This window comes from Rhinopithecus bieti, unplaced genomic scaffold (assembly GCF_001698545.2).
Source record: "Rhinopithecus bieti isolate Rb0 unplaced genomic scaffold, ASM169854v2 scaffold_7212, whole genome shotgun sequence".
NCBI classification, from domain to species: Eukaryota; Metazoa; Chordata; class Mammalia; order Primates; family Cercopithecidae; genus Rhinopithecus; species Rhinopithecus bieti.
This window is the reverse complement of record NW_016806198.1, coordinates 1,130,785-1,148,953: the sequence shown is the minus strand read 5'-3', so window position 1 is coordinate 1,148,953 and position 18,169 is coordinate 1,130,785. Positions and strand designations below refer to the sequence as shown.

At 32.6% G+C, this 18,169-nt stretch overlaps 1 protein-coding gene across 1 annotated transcript in view; it reads right to left on the bottom strand.

Moving 5' to 3' along the window:
- Positions 1 to 18,169, bottom strand: part of LOC108531589 (neural cell adhesion molecule 2) — a 599,158-nt gene that overhangs the window by 272,631 nt on the left and 308,358 nt on the right. The window contains 3 exon segments of the mRNA XM_017875104.1: positions 3,490 to 3,627; positions 13,770 to 13,913; positions 15,811 to 16,017. Of these exon segments, the coding sequence (XP_017730593.1) occupies positions 3,490 to 3,627; positions 13,770 to 13,913; positions 15,811 to 16,017 (489 nt within the window).

Here is an 18,169-nt window from a genome sequence, read left to right as displayed (position 1 = left end):
TTCTGTACTCATGTTATGTTGCCCGCACTGGCAGATCATCTGTGACTCTGCTTCTCCCGTCTCCACCATGGTGCCCAGGATGAAGGGAAGTCCCTATTTGGGTCATGCTATTTTCAAGGCAGAAGGAAAAAACAAGAGAATTAAGAGAAAATATGTGATGTTTTCTAGTAGTTTGATTTCAGTCATGGTGTGTATTTTGCTTGCTTCTATGCCATTGGCTAGAGCAAGTAACATGATCAACTGGGTGCCGATGCATAATCCTTCCATTGGAGGTGTCATACTTCCCATATCAAAGGCACTGATGTATAACCTTCTTCAAGGAAGGGGAAGAATATTTGTGAAAAACAAGAGCCAGGCATTCAAAAATACATTAAGAAAGTCATAGAGGGAGGTAAGAAAAAATAAAATAAGTAATAAGATCCTAAACATTTATTATTGCTGGTACTACAAAGGAAGCCAGCAAGGATATCTTTCAACTAATTATTGAAGCAAAAGAGTATGAATTGGTATGATAGAAATGTGATGGAAAAGTTTGCAAAGAACAAAACATAGAATAAAGGGCAGGTCCTCCTACAAGGCCAAGATTTGACAAGGAAACGTTGCATATGGAAAAACACTTGACTGGGGCATTTGGGTGGGACTTTGGTATACTTGAGGTGGGAGAAGATGAATGAAAGAGGACCAGAATAAATGTCAAATTGGTAAAGATAAAAATTAGTAGCAATTAAGTGAGAGGACTGGGAATGTAAATGGAGAGGAAGAGAATAGGGCAGTAGTCAGAGTCTGTAATTAAAGATCAAATAATATGAATAAAAGTGGTGCTTTTATTTTATTGGTATTTTTTGCAGCCTCAAAATTTTCACTGAAACATCGTTCAGGAGTTTTATAAAAGAGGCATAATAAGGGAAAACTTTTAAAAAAACTCAAGATTTAAAAGGAGCCAGTAAGCACGGAGAAAGTCAATAAGACTGAAGTAAAATGATTTTTCTGGCTTAAGGCAAAATGTGAGAGAAAAGCATAGTGGTCTGATAGCATTAGTCAATGCATTCTCTCGGCAGTGTCCAACTGCAACCTCCAGAACAAAAATCAATTGATACCTGATTTTATGAACACTTATTTAAAATAAAAGAGATACCAGGACTTTTAAGCTATTAGAGTTTGTGACCCTAAAGGGAAGAAATAAGACTAATTATCAATGTCCAAGCAAAGAAGGTCACATTAGAATCTATGGTTGATTCTGTTAGAGGAAAGTGGGAGACAGAGAAGAAGAATTTGCTTTTGGGAGGGTCAAACTATACAGACAAAACAGGAATTATTTGCATGATTGATCAGAATGGCACATAAAAACATATTCCTATATTTGTCTCCTTATAAATCCTGAAATAAATAAGTATAGAAATATAAAACTAAATATTCCAGTTTAAATGCAGACCATGATGGACATGAAGACTGACACTTTATTAAAAGAATATTCATACCTGAATAATCATTCCTTTAAAATGAATGTAATAATAAGTACACAAACACTCACAGATATTCTAGCAGGGAAATAGATTACTACATGCTATAAATATATTAAAGAAAATATTAGGTTGGTGCAAAAATAATTACGGTTTCTGCCATTAAAAGTAATGATAAACACCGCAAGTACTTTTGCACCAACCACATATTAAAGTAGAAACTACAATAGCAGAATGAATAACAAAGGGTTACTATGCCTGCTGTATAAATTTCATTTTAATATCAAACTTGAATTAATATTCTAGTGTAATTATATGTATATATAATAACAATAATAGGAAATATTTATATACTGTTTCCTATAAACTTACCAATTTTAAAGAATTTCACATATATTAATTTTACTATAATTCCCTTTTCATAAGTACATACTTAACACAAAGACTGTTCATGATGAAATACACTTACGTATTTCACCATAAATCTTTTTGGATACAAAGTATGGTAGACAATTTGATAATTAACAAACTAAACAGCCACTATATATTACCCTTGTTTATTGTACATAATAAAGAGAAAAAAAGAGTTACATATAGATATAGAAAAAGGTATAGCTACAGATACCTCTCTATTTAAACCTATCCGTTAATCTTCCTCCCGCACTGAAGGTTAACTACTCCTCTCATTATGGCACCCTTAATAAAAAATATCAGACTCTGTACTTCTAAAAAGGCCATTCGAAAATGCTAGATCTCCTCTAAAGACCCAGTTTCCCTGTGACTGACATCTAATGGCAGAATGCTCAGGGAAGGGGTGGATCATAATGGGTTTTTTATGCCGTGAAAAGTCGTTTTGATTTTGTCTTGACAGTAGTGAGAAGCACTGAAGAATTATGACAGTTGAAAGTCTTGGTGAAGAGAAAGGTGGAATTGTGAGATGAAGTATACAGAAACCAAGTTGTATGAATTCAAGAAAAAAAAATTAGATCAGCATTCTCATGGAAAACAAGATGATAGAGAAAATAGAGTATGTTTGAGAGATGTTAAAATATACAATGGATATGTCTTGATAACAGATTAGACTGACAAAATGGAGATGACATGGTTCAACAAAATCTCTGTGTCTTCAACAAAATCTCATCCCATGTTGCATTAATAATTTCCAAGTATCCAAGGGAGGGAACTGGTGAGAGGTTACTGGATCATGGAGACAGTTTTCCCCAAGCTGTTCTTGTGACAGTGAGGGAGTTCTCATGGGAGCTGATGGCTTTAAGTGTGGCATTTCCTCACTCTTTCTCACACACTCTTGCCTGCTGTCATGTAAGACGTGCCTTTGCTTCTCCTCTGCCTTCCGCCATGATTGTAAGTGTCTTGAGGCCTCCCCAGTCATTTGGAACTGTGAGTCAATTAAATCTCCTTTCTTTATAAATTACTCAATCTTGAGTATCCTTTATAGCAGTGTGAAAATGGGCTAGTACAGGAGACATCCAAGATAACTGTAACGTATTTTCCAGCTGCATAGAATGTCATGTCAACACAGGCAAGAACTATATAGGAGAAGCAACTTTGGAGCAAGAGATTTCATAAAACCAGCCAACAATGTCCATTAATACTTGTAAATAAAACCTTAAAATTTTAATTTTTAAATTTGAGAAAAATGTAAATAGTGTAAAATACGTAAATTTAAGCAACAAAAAATTCATGTAATTTAAAAGTGACATTTAGTATGATACTGTACTATGTTTATTTGATATTCTTTCAACAACTACAATTCCAGCAAAAGGCAATTACTCACATATGGCCTATTTGAAAAGGGTTATGAGAATGACAATGTAAAATAAGTCATAGATCCTGCCTTGAGGCTGTAATACAATGTTACAGATGCCATAATAAAGATGGAAAGATTGCTTCCTGGTATAGAAGAGGTTTATTAGATAAAACTTGTATTTTGAGTTCATATGGTTGCCATTTAGTAAAAAGCATTGCTAAAATAAAACCATAAAACATGTACAAATTATTTACTGCTTACCATTAACAATAACAATGATATCACGGAAGTCAATTTCTCCCCTGGCCTCCACTCTTCCTTCACATCTGTATATACCTTCATCGCTTTTATTGATGTTGAGAATTTGCAGGTTATTGTTTGCTAACATAGCGAACCGATCTGGAAAGAAAGCAAAGGGGAGAAAATGATATCGGTAATTGAAGGCTAAGTTCAGAGTGCCCTAAATTGTTAATAGTTAAAATATGGCATTGTCTGACACTATCAACCTTTGCATCAGCAAATTCAAATTTGAAAGTAAAATGTAATTTCATGACTTCAGTGTTTCCACTCTACACTGCTTTGTTACACCTTTTTTTTTTTCCTAAAAAAAAAAAAATACATTCAAGACTTTATATCCACATAAAATGGTTAGGCTATTATTTCCCCTTGGTACTTTGGATGCAGAAATGATACACAAAAGAACAATGCAGCGAGATTAGGTATCACAGATGTGCAAACTTTTGACTGCAAGTATGTGGCAACATGGGTTGAAAAGGGCTAGGAAATTTATTCAACATCCTTCTTTATACAATAATTCAAAATTTTGCATCTCTGTGGAGGCAACTAAATGATATAATAGTATTCAAGTCATATAAAGGACATAAAAATGATTATATCTCAAATTTATTTAAGGGATTTTTTTGGCTAACAAGATAATCTGTAAAGGAGTAAATCAATTACATTTTGTTATTTCAAGATTCCATTTGTGTGTGTGTGTGTGTGTGTGTGTGTGTGTGTGCACATGCATATATACATAAATAAGCTGGTATACAGCCTTCATTCATGGATCGTGTAAAGTAATCCGCTACGGTAATCTGTGACGCCTAAGCAGTATCTCAGCCTGGCGTTACTTTTTGTCTGCCCTGATTTCATAAGCATCACAATCTTGCTGCCATGCTTAAAACCTTCTCTCACCTTATCTTTCAAAGAATGATTTTACATATAGTCCAGTTTTGAAACTCTTTGTATGGGCAATATCTTAAATTTCCTTAATTACACATCCATAGATCTCATTGACTATTATCTGTTTGCTGGATACTGTATATGAGACACTTTGATGAATAAGAAACACACCGCCTCTATCCCTTTGGCTTTTTGATCAGGTAGAAAGGTGATTATTTTAAGATACCCAGCCTTTAACTTATCTACAGTCTATTGTTTACTCTTTGGGCCAGTTCCAATGTTTACTGCTTTTTTCCCTCTCTGTTGGCTTGATAATGAGTTTAGGAAAACCACTGAAGCCACATGTGAAAAAGGCAGAGTCTCCATCAGCCTGATCAAGGAAGCGATATGGTAGGATCCTTCCTCTACCTCTGCCATCAATTGGACTTTGCATGAGTGAGCCATAAACTGCAAGGGGAGTCAGCCATAAACTGCTAAGGTAGTAGGTCACTCTGATTTGGGGGTGAATTTGTCACAGTAGTTCCTTACTGAGAGGGGAGAAGTGTGGGCTAGAAATAACAAATAGAACAGTCATCAGGGCATAGATACTCATTAAACCGACAAGCATGTGGTTGCTTTTTGTTTAAGAGATAACTAATCAGGGGTGGAAATGCACAGATTCAGAGGCTCCCCCAAAGTGAAAAGAGTGATTCTAACGCTATGGCCACATGATTTGCGGCCTATGAGGTGTAAACTTTTCCATAATGTTCACTTTTTCCTTAGGTTGAACCTAAGAAGAGAGACAAAAAATATTTGTTCAGATTCTTTCCCCTGATAAATTAAAGCACAAACATGAAATGCCCTCATCGAAAGAAAGACTGGGGAGAAAGAAAACCAATCCACAAGAAATGTTAGAGGATAACTCATAAGTGGTCCTGAAATAACTCAAAACTCCTGAAATGTCATAAAGTTTCAAAGTCAATTAAAAATCCTCTCTTCAAGTGTGTGGCCAGAAATTTAGAAGAGAGGCAATTATAAATAAATAAAATTTAAAATTAAGAGGAACATTATCATACTTAGATCATTGTATTACTGCATTTTCTAACTTACTAAAATACCTATCATCTTTCACCTATAATGATTTTACTGATATTTGATGTGAATTAGGAAAAATATGAATAGTAAGGAGAAATATTGTTTTAATCAGAAAGACAGTGCTTTACATTAAGGACCAATAATTAGAATCACATAATACATATTTTATGGGAATATATCAGCATTTTTTTCATTGAAAAATTTGAGTTTGCAATGGCCATTTTAATGCATTATTTCTACTGAATGAAAACTTAAAACTTTAGGAAAATATTAATTACCTGCTAAATCAAAATACATACTATACACATGTAAAATATTTCCCACACAGAAAACTATGTGAAAATTGCATGTCAGATTCCAAATGTGTTTGTGAGGCCCATGAATTCGATATTGTTAGTAAACTATCATCAAAACAAANAATTAAAAATCCTCTCTTCAAGTGTGTGGCCAGAAATTTAGAAGAGAGGCAATTATAAATAAATAAAATTTAAAATTAAGAGGAACATTATCATACTTAGATCATTGTATTACTGCATTTTCTAACTTACTAAAATACCTATCATCTTTCACCTATAATGATTTTTACTGATATTTGATGTGAATTAGGAAAAATATGAATAGTAAGGAGAAATATTGTTTTAATCAGAAAGACAGTGCTTTACATTAAGGACCAATAATTAGAATCACATAATACATATTTTATGGGAATATATCAGCATTTTTTTCATTGAAAATTTGAGTTTGCAATGGCCATTTTAATGCATTATTTCTACTGAATGAAAACTTAAAACTTTAGGAAAATATTAATTACCTGCTAAATCAAAATACATACTATACACATGTAAAATATTTCCCACACAGAAAACTATGTGAAAATTGCATGTCAGATTCCAAATGTGTTTGTGAGGCCCATGAATTCGATATTGTTAGTAAACTATCATCAAAACAAAGCCCATAATAGGTGTTTCCAGAAAACATTTGAAGAAAGCATAGCTTTAATCAGTCACAAATACCTATTTTATTTGAAATTTTATTTTAGATTGTTTTTCTCAGTTATACAGAAACCCAATTTTCATTATCAAAGTAAGAAAATAAGTGTAATCAGATAATAACCAATAAAGTGTCTGCTTTGTTTCCTTAACTTAGTTATTTCTCTCTCTCTCTCTTTTTTTTTTTTTTGAGACAGAGTCTTGCTTTGTTGCCCAGGCTGGAGTGCAGTGGCGTGATCTTGGCTCACTGCAAGCTCCACCTCCCGGGTTCACGCCATTCTCCTGCCTCAGCCTCCCAAGTAGCGCCGGCCACCATGCCTGGCTAATTTTTTTTTTTTTTTTTTTTGTATTTTTGGTAGAGACGGGGTTTCACCATGTTAGCCAGGATGGTCTCGATCTCCTGACCTCATGATCCGCCCTCCTTGGCCTCCCAGAGTGCTGGGATTACAGGTGTGAGCCACTGCGCCTGTAATAACTTAGTTATTTCTAAGTCCTGTTTTTTTCCTCATTAGCTGCCCACTCAATGATTCGTCTCATCTATCCACATGGCTTCAATCACCATCTGTATCTTAAGGACTCACCATTTTTTTTCAGATCAGATCATTCCTATGAGTTCTGTAGCATTTCTAACAGTCTAATAGATATACGTACTTAGGAGGAATTTAAGTACCTCGATATCAGTATATCTAAAATTTAGCTCAGTATCTCCAGCTGAAATTTATCATCTGGCATTCTACAGTTCTGTCTTCACATGCCTTTACATAGAACTACTTGCCAAAGGAATATTCCATAAGTGATGGAACTCTGGGGAAGGCAAATTCCACGAGTCATTCTTGACATCTTCATCTCTCTGAGTCTGAACACCCAATCAGACTCCATGTCTCATCACTTCTCTGTTCATCATTATTTAAGTCTTCTCCCTCAGCAATATTTCATTATGACCTGAACTATTCTCAGTCTCAGGAGTTTTGCCTTGTCTCCCATCTAATTTGTTCTCTTCACTGACATACAAATATTCTTCTCAACTGCATATTAGTTTATGTCACTGCATTGATTAAATCCCTTTAATGATGCCCCCTTTAAATAAATTACAAACTCTGTAGCAGATATCAAGGCTGTGTTGACTTTGTTTGACTTCCTTCTTCAGCTTCCTTTCTTATTAGTCCTTTATTGAAAAATCTTAGCTGGATTTACTCATTTGTGTAAGTATTTAAGTTGTACTTATTAATAAGTTCTAGTAATAATAAACTTATTCCAGTTTCAGAAATATGCTTTTATGCTGCCTTTCACCTCTGGGCCATTGCACATGGTCTTCTCTCTTCCCGAAAATTCCACACCGACGCTTGCCTGGCTAATATGTGTCTCTATATATAAAGGTAACTTTTTCCTCCTGGCAGGCATCTTTGATACTCTCTCTTATCCTAAGTAGTTTACATTTATTTTATCATCCTTTATTACCACAATTTTGTTATCATACACTCAATGTATCTTGTTCTCAAACTGATTTACCTATTTATTTTTCCCTCTAGATGGTTAGTATTTTGAAGGCAGTGAACTTATCTTGCTTACCATGAATCATAAACATCTGGTGCACTATAGAATAGATCCTATGTATTCAATAATTGTTGAATTAATATTTTATACTAGAAGTAGGTTATGTAAAAATTGTATTGAACAAGGTAATTTTAATCTGTTTTTTAATGCAGAAGGAGTATATCAATTAGGTGTTGAACAAAGCATTTACAAAATTTAAGAGATAATTTCCAAACGGGACAAGGTTGAACAGTTATCAGCAAATAGCATATCCTTCCATCAGGATGACACTAAAAGTCAGGATATTCAACTTGTATAATAAAATGTCATCTTTACTCCCACAATGCTTGGATCCTTTAGAATATGAATCTCCTTTCTATGAGCAACATGGAAAATATCTACTGCTTTTCTGCAGGAAATTTAATTCTGAATATCTGCCACACAGCTACAATCAAAAGCATAGCTAATAAGATGGGCATTTCCAAGCTTTCATTGTTTCCTCTGGAATATCTATATTTTACTTTTGAATCAGATTACAGCAAAAGAAAGATATCTGGGTCTGTGACATTATTCTAAATCCTCATACATAATTGTAATCTTGATCTTATTTCATTAGCTTTAATAAAACGACTATATGAGGTATAAGCAGTGAATAATACTATTTCATATGAATCCATTATAAATGTACAAATTGTTCAATAATGAGTTATGTGATAAGTTTCTACACTATTACAAGGTTAGAAAAGTGTGTCGTTCCTGATAATTTACTTGAATACTTTGAATTCTATAGTTAAAATACTATTTTATTTATTCTATTATTTTTTTCACCTGCCACACAACTTAGTGTTATGTTTCATGTTAAACTATACCCATTTCTTCTACATTGGATTTTCTGGTTCTAGATATAACCTAAATGCATGTAATTTTAGCAAAACCGATTCCAAGATTTAAAACTCATAGAGAAGGAATGAGAGTGATAAATGTCATTTGTTAAGAATCTAACATATAGCCAAATTATTTTATTCATTCACTTAACAAATGAAGTATAGCTGGCTCCCCATCTATGGATTCCACATACATGGATTCAAACAACTGCTGATGAAAATATATTTTTTTAAAACTGCATCTTTATTGAACATGTACAGGCTATTCCGTGTCATTATTTCCCAAATAATACTGTATAGCAACCATGGACATAGTCTTTATGTTTTATCTGATATTATGAATAATCCAGATATAATTTTGAATATATGGTAGGATGTACACAGGTTATATCAAATACTATGCTTTTTTATATAAGAGACTTTGGCATCGGCTTATTTTGGTATCTGTGGGAGGTCCTGGAACAAATCATCCATAGACGTCAAGAAACGACTTTATGTCTAATGTCTCATTTATGACACAAAGCCATTATTTTAAATGAAGGCAATCATCTATATTTAACAGATAAAGAGTCTGATTTAGGCACAGAACATTTAGAAAAGATGTTCAAAGCTTCAGGGTCAAGGAAAGGAGGAAAGCCAAGATGGAAATTTGGCTGTATGTCATTTAGTCCTGGGATGCTGGGGAAATATGTATGAGTTGTAGCATGGAAATATCACTTCTCCATCACCACTACCTGTTGTCATTCAGTCTTTGCTTTGAGGCTTTGCTCTACATGCCTTTTAAAATAAAATTTACTTCAAAATATTCTATTAATAAAGGTTTACAATAAACCTACACTTGAGGTGTAAGATTAGACAATCTGAAAATATTTAGACATTGTCATTCCACCATTACAAAATAACTGCTTTTCTTTATTATTGAGGGGAAAGAGCTAAAATACATCAAAACCATTTACTCATATGACTTGTTAATACACTCTACAGAGTTATGCTGAAACAAGAGGAAATAAAGTGTTATTTCTCATTAATGTATTATAATGGAAACTGACAAGCATTGAATATGCTAAGCTCAGAAAAATCTTTCAAAATTAAAAAAATGACTATTGAACATGATTATCATACATTCTCCCCACATATTCAAAAATAGATATTATTTTCTGTCTCTCTTTTATGCTGTAGAATCTTCATACCTTGGACACAAATCAGAATCACCGAAGATGGAAAGTACTTTAAAAGATTCAATTATTTTGTACCTCTCTGCAATGCAGGTGCATTGAAAAATATTCTAAATTGAAAATGCTCCCTATGCATATGGTAAAGGAACATAATGTAAGCAAATTATACATTTGATTTCAGATGTCATATTATTCTGAAATTTTAGCTCAGTCAGTCTAAATCAAAATCATGAGGACAATCTGAATTAATGTGCATTTCTATTATCTATACGGATCTTCCCATAATATTTAGAACAGGTAAGTATCCTTGAAAGTACAGCCCCAGAATAACAAAGATAATTCACATCAATATTAAGTTGACATATAGTGATCCCATAGAATCATATATAAATTATATAGAATTTGAATACAGCAGGATGTACTCCTTTATGTACTTAGTACTGCTTATAATATATAAATCTTTCCTTGACACTGGAACAAAGGTCAGCAAACCTTTTCTGTAAGCCTCCAGACACTAATGATTGTATATTTGTTTAGGCTGAATCAACTGTGCCACAGCTTCTCAACTCTGCCTCCAAAGCTGCCACAGACAGTATGTGGCGAATGGGCATAACTGTGTTCTGATTACAACAGAGGGGTAAAGGGCAGTGAATTTGCCGAGACCCCCAGATTGCAAAATCCTAATGTAGAGCTCACAGGTTCTCAAAATAGTTGTTGAATATTTGGGGTCAAAAATTCCAATTTCTACAATTAGACACACAGATTCAGATTTTTTAAAACCTGCAATAGTATTAGAACATATAATTTAGGGAGTTACCAAAATACTAACTGTCGGAAATAGTGGTGACTTCCTCATTATGATACAACCNGCACTATAGAATAGATCCTATGTATTCAATAATTGTTGAATTAATATTTTATACTAGAAGTAGGTTATGTAAAAATTGTATTGAACAAGGTAATTTTAATCTGTTTTTTAATGCAGAAGGAGTATATCAATTAGGTGTTGAACAAAGCATTTACAAAATTTAAGAGATAATTTCCAAACGGGACAAGGTTGAACAGTTATCAGCAAATAGCATATCCTTCCATCAGGATGACACTAAAAGTCAGGATATTCAACTTGTATAATAAAATGTCATCTTTACTCCCACAATGCTTGGATCCTTTAGAATATGAATCTCCTTTCTATGAGCAACATGGAAAATATCTACTGCTTTTCTGCAGGAAATTTAATTCTGAATATCTGCCACACAGCTACAATCAAAAGCATAGCTAATAAGATGGGCATTTCCAAGCTTTCATTGTTTCCTCTGGAATATCTATATTTTACTTTTGAATCAGATTACAGCAAAAGAAAGATATCTGGGTCTGTGACATTATTCTAAATCCTCATACATAATTGTAATCTTGATCTTATTTCATTAGCTTTAATAAAACGACTATATGAGGTATAAGCAGTGAATAATACTATTTCATATGAATCCATTATAAATGTACAAATTGTTCAATAATGAGTTATGTGATAAGTTTCTACACTATTACAAGGTTAGAAAAGTGTGTCGTTCCTGATAATTTACTTGAATACTTTGAATTCTATAGTTAAAAATACTATTTTATTTATTCTATTATTTTTTTCACCTGCCACACAACTTAGTGTTATGTTTCATGTTAAACTATACCCATTTCTTCTACATTGGATTTTCTGGTTCTAGATATAACCTAAATGCATGTAATTTTAGCAAAACCGATTCCAAGATTTAAAAACTCATAGAGAAGGAATGAGAGTGATAAATGTCATTTGTTAAGAATCTAACATATAGCCAAATTATTTTATTCATTCACTTAACAAATGAAGTATAGCTGGCTCCCCATCTATGGATTCCACATACATGGATTCAAACAACTGCTGATGAAAAATATATTTTTTTAAAACTGCATCTTTATTGAACATGTACAGGCTATTCCGTGTCATTATTTCCCAAATAATACTGTATAGCAACCATGGACATAGTCTTTATGTTTTATCTGATATTATGAATAATCCAGATATAATTTTGAATATATGGTAGGATGTACACAGGTTATATCAAATACTATGCTTTTTTATATAAGAGACTTTGGCATCGGCTTATTTTGGTATCTGTGGGAGGTCCTGGAACAAATCATCCATAGACGTCAAGAAACGACTTTATGTCTAATGTCTCATTTATGACACAAAGCCATTATTTTAAATGAAGGCAATCATCTATATTTAACAGATAAAGAGTCTGATTTAGGCACAGAACATTTAGAAAAGATGTTCAAAGCTTCAGGGTCAAGGAAAGGAGGAAAGCCAAGATGGAAATTTGGCTGTATGTCATTTAGTCCTGGGATGCTGGGGAAATATGTATGAGTTGTAGCATGGAAATATCACTTCTCCATCACCACTACCTGTTGTCATTCAGTCTTTGCTTTGAGGCTTTGCTCTACATGCCTTTTAAAAATAAAATTTACTTCAAAATATTCTATTAATAAAGGTTTACAATAAACCTACACTTGAGGTGTAAGATTAGACAATCTGAAAATATTTAGACATTGTCATTCCACCATTACAAAATAACTGCTTTTTCTTTATTATTGAGGGGGAAAGAGCTAAAAATACATCAAAACCATTTACTCATATGACTTGTTAATACACTCTACAGAGTTATGCTGAAACAAGAGGAAATAAAGTGTTATTTCTCATTAATGTATTATAATGGAAACTGACAAGCATTGAATATGCTAAGCTCAGAAAAATCTTTCAAAATTAAAAAAATGACTATTGAACATGATTATCATACATTCTCCCCACATATTCAAAAATAGATATTATTTTCTGTCTCTCTTTTATGCTGTAGAATCTTCATACCTTGGACACAAATCAGAATCACCGAAGATGGAAAGTACTTTAAAAGATTCAATTATTTTGTACCTCTCTGCAATGCAGGTGCATTGAAAATATTCTAAATTGAAAATGCTCCCTATGCATATGGTAAAGGAACATAATGTAAGCAAATTATACATTTGATTTCAGATGTCATATTATTCTGAAATTTTAGCTCAGTCAGTCTAAATCAAAATCATGAGGACAATCTGAATTAATGTGCATTTCTATTATCTATACGGATCTTCCCATAATATTTAGAACAGGTAAGTATCCTTGAAAGTACAGCCCCAGAATAACAAAGATAATTCACATCAATATTAAGTTGACATATAGTGATCCCATAGAATCATATATAAATTATATAGAATTTGAATACAGCAGGATGTACTCCTTTATGTACTTAGTACTGCTTATAATATATAAATCTTTCCTTGACACTGGAACAAAGGTCAGCAAACCTTTTCTGTAAGCCTCCAGACACTAATGATTGTATATTTGTTTAGGCTGAATCAACTGTGCCACAGCTTCTCAACTCTGCCTCCAAAGCTGCCACAGACAGTATGTGGCGAATGGGCATAACTGTGTTCTGATTACAACAGAGGGGTAAAGGGCAGTGAATTTGCCGAGACCCCAGATTGCAAAATCCTAATGTAGAGCTCACAGGTTCTCAAAATAGTTGTTGAATATTTGGGGTCAAAATTCCAATTTCTACAATTAGACACACAGATTCAGATTTTTTAAAACCTGCAATAGTATTAGAACATATAATTTAGGGAGTTACCAAAATACTAACTGTCGGAAATAGTGGTGACTTCCTCATTATGATACAACCAGCTGACAGCAGGCGCAGGTGAACTGCTAACTCGGCAAACCACTTCTGCATCTTCTCCTTGTTTGAATTCTTGTGGAGACACCACTTCTCTGAAAGTGAGTTTTTCTGTATCAACAAAGTAAAACAAATCACAAATCACAAAACTATCATTGCTTCTTTCTCCCAATAACATAATCCAGACTCCATTGATACTATAATAAAATAATTAGGAAAACCTAGATACTTTAAAATCTTAAACTAATCTACTTCTTCTCCCTGATACCTTCCTATCTCACTGAGAATAAAATCCAAAGATCTTTCAATGCGATATGAGGTTCTATATAAACTGGAGTCTATCTCCTCAACTCCAATTCCAATTTCTCCTCTCTCTTCCTTGTCACTCTGCTTCAGAAAAACTGTCTTCTTGGAGGTTCCTTGAACATTCCAGGTTTGTTCTCACCACAGGGCATTTGCACCCCCTTCAATTCATTCAGATTCTTTTCCAACCTGCCTATATAAAATAGCAATATTCCTTTCCATTTCAAGGTTCTTTACCTTTCCACTCCATGTAATTTATTTTCCGTAGAATTCCACAGCATCTTTAGCTAGTATCTGTGTATTTGTTTCAGCTTATTTATTGTCTGTCTCTGGCTAGGACTCAGAATTATAGTGTATACACACCCAATAAGTGTCTTGAATGAATAAATGAATGAATGAGTGAAGGTGGATATTTGTGCTTGATGAGAAATTCTCATAGAAGTAATGAATTGTTCTTGCAAAAAAATGTTGTTTACCTTCACAAATGAAATGTCAGGATTCTTCTTTTGCATCATTTAAAATAATAAAAGTATTTCCAAACACTATATCTATAAAATGGCCATTTCAATTTAATTATTTGCTATTGCAAAATAGATACTCCAGGGGATTACATAAATTAGGACAACATCATTTCTTCAGAAGTTTAGAATCAAATGGGAGGGGAAAATTCCATACCAGGAAACACAAGAGCAACAATGTGCCCACAAATTGCCCTGGTCATCAAACAGGAAGTCCCACTGTAGGAATGTTCTGACTTTGTTTATCATATCCTATTTCTAGAATAATAAACAAAACACAAAGCTACAGATATTAGACGATTTAAGGGCTTGCATTTCAAATATATATATATATATATATATATATAATTTATCATTGGTAGAAATGCTAACTACCTATTAATTGTAAGACATTGTTGTAAGTACTTTATGCAATATAATTCAAGGTAGTACTCAAACTCCATATATCACATAGGTACCATTATTATCCTCATTTTATATATGAGGAAACTAAAGACAGAGAGGATGCATGATTTGCTCAAGGTCACAAAAGTAATTGGAATATCTTGCTTTAAAATACAGGAGTCAACAGATTTCAATGTTCCTAAACAGGTTAATGATTCCTAAATATGAGAAGGAGAAAGGAACATAGGAAGAAATCTATCCCAGTGCATAAAAAGAAGTGCAAATGTGGAAAACTTTGCTCATAAAAACACTTAGTGATAAAGAATCCTGGCTTAATATTATTGGCTACTAGATTAGTTTCAACTTTCTGACTACTCCTGTTCACTCACCCTTCCCCAGATTCTCATTCTACAATGGTCAGGGCTGTCACATATTTTCATTTATTCTAATCATGACCTTCTATTTTACAGTGAAAAAAAAAAACACTGAATAAATATCATACCACTAAATAAACCACTATTCTCTATATACCCAGTAAATTCTTAATGGCTTGAGAAAATGAAAAGATTTTTACTAACATTATTAATATAATTGATGCCATATATATGTTTATAACCACTTATTATCTGTTATCTATTGTATTCTAAGATACAGTCTGGTAAAGCATAAATAAATGATATTTATTTTTAAAGCATGTAGTTCTTAATAAGTGTTAAGTTTTATTATCAAACATTTTATTTTGTTTCAATTATTTATAAGCAACTGAAATCTAATAAACTAAAACATAAAAACACATGACTTACGGTAAATTTCCAAAACTACTGTAGCTTCTTGTGTCTGTCCTTTGGCATCTGTTGCTTGACAACGATATATCCCTGCATCTTCTATATTTGCGTTGTAGATGGTTAACCGTGACCTAACACCTTCCTTTTGCACTACTATCCTCTGTGTTGAAATTATCTTCTCTCCTTGAGGATTATACCAATCTATACTTTCAGGTTCACCAATCGCTGCAAAGAGCCATGGAAAACAAAGGTTTGAAAATATGTTGCAAATATTTGCTTGAGCATTGGCATTTACTATTATGTAATAATATTAACAATTTAGAACAAATTTATGTAAGAGACTAGAAATCTGACAAGCTTACAAAACTGAAAGTAATGCAAACGTTAGTGCAAATGTTCATCTTTGTTTAACCAACATGGAGGATTCACGCTTGAGTAAGCAATACCTAAAACTTCCACAGCAAACTTCTTGTGTAGTATTTAAGCCATGATTGTTCAAATTTTCCCTTAGTAATCAATGGATTATTACATTTAAGTTCTTAAACTTCCTTGACCACCGAGCCAGGCATAAAACCCACTTAAAGATAATATCTGAACAGAACCACAATTATTAATACGATTTCATTTGCTCAATTGTCTTTGCTAGGGTCAGGAGATAGCACTTAAAACTCTGATAATGCCGAGCTTAAAAAAATGTAAATCTTTCACAAAACAAACTCTGGCCTTTGATAATACTAAATTTGAAATTAATTTCCCTAGTTGCTAAACTTGAATAGATAAGGCCAATGACTATTTTTAGAATGATGTCCTAATCTCTTTTCCCAAGAGAAGTAAGTAGTTTCATTATTTTAATCTAAAACTGTTAACTACTTAATCGTATGATAATTACAATGCATCGAAATGATACTTACACTTCTAGGTAATTATAACCAAATCATTACAGGGTAAACATTTATTTAAGTTTTCCAATTCAGAATCTAGGTTATTATCCTTTCGTAAAAGCTGAAGATTTCTGTGTCTGCTTTTAGTCACCAAAAGGATGTATTTCACCTAATTACTTCAGATAGCATTTATGGAAGCAGCATACACTATTAACTCAAAAGTATCGGTGGGGAAATGTATAAAGTCAACTAACATCTGCAGGACCTCCTTGAAGAAAATTATCCCTTCTCATTTTTCCTAAGAAATAGTTTTAGAAACAAATTATCCTCCTTTCTATAAGAAATTAGACATGCTTGAGTAAAAGTATGAAAGAAAGTTTAGTGAATCTTAAATAGATCTTAGTTACGTTATCTTCAGTTTTTTCTAAAGAAATCATAAAACCATAGTTGTTACACAGTAATGCATTTGAAGGGGAGGGATGTGTTTTATTTAATTCCTCCATCTATGGAGAAGTTACAAAAAATAATTTAAATATGCACTTCTTTACATTTGAATAATACAAAATAATACTTTATATAGCAAGTTAAACAGGATATTCTGATAAATATTTTGGACCTTCTCATTCTTAATATAATATAAATTTCAGTTTCATTGACAGTTTATTGTGGCTTTTCATAAAGCTGTTAAAATTGTTTTCTTTCAAGTATCTCTAACAAATAATAATTTCTATCAAAATTTTCCATTTTGATAAGGCTGGATTATCATACAGATTATTTATAAATAGCATTAAACTTTTTATTTTCTTAAAATGTAGTTACAACAATTTTCTGTATGACACTTCTTTAGCTCTTTGAAGGTATAACATCCTTCTAGTTTAAATTTAAGATGTTTATTTTAATTGAGTTTTAGATTCCGTATTTTTAAGGCGTCTGGAAATTTTGGAGGCGTATCTAGGTTGTCAGCGTTGTAGCAGAAAAATACATACAAGCATAGTGGTTTGCATGGTTTTCCAATATTTTTATTTTTAGAGTCTTGTTTTACTACTATATTTAACATAAATAAGTCTATTTCCAATACTATAGAAAAGTTCTAGGTGATACATTTTTATATAAAAGAAAATAAATGCTTACTTAGTTTACATTCTTATTAAGAGCAAAACTCATCACCAATGAATGGCCTTAATTCACTTTTAAAGCATGTCTTAATTTGAGCTATGCAATACATATAGGCAGTTAGTCTATGCAACATATTTCATAGTAATATACAAATACATAAAAGTACAACAATTTCATTGTATTTTCAAAATTGATTTTTAAACTATTTTATTATTATATCTTTATGTGATAGAATTCAGTGTGTCATAATTTATGAAGATATTAATAAAATATGGATGGGATTTAGAAACAGTGACCTATATGCTTGTGTCAAATTTCTGCTGACATCATATGTGATGCTGAACCAATCTCTTCCATACTCTCTGATTTTTTCATTTGTC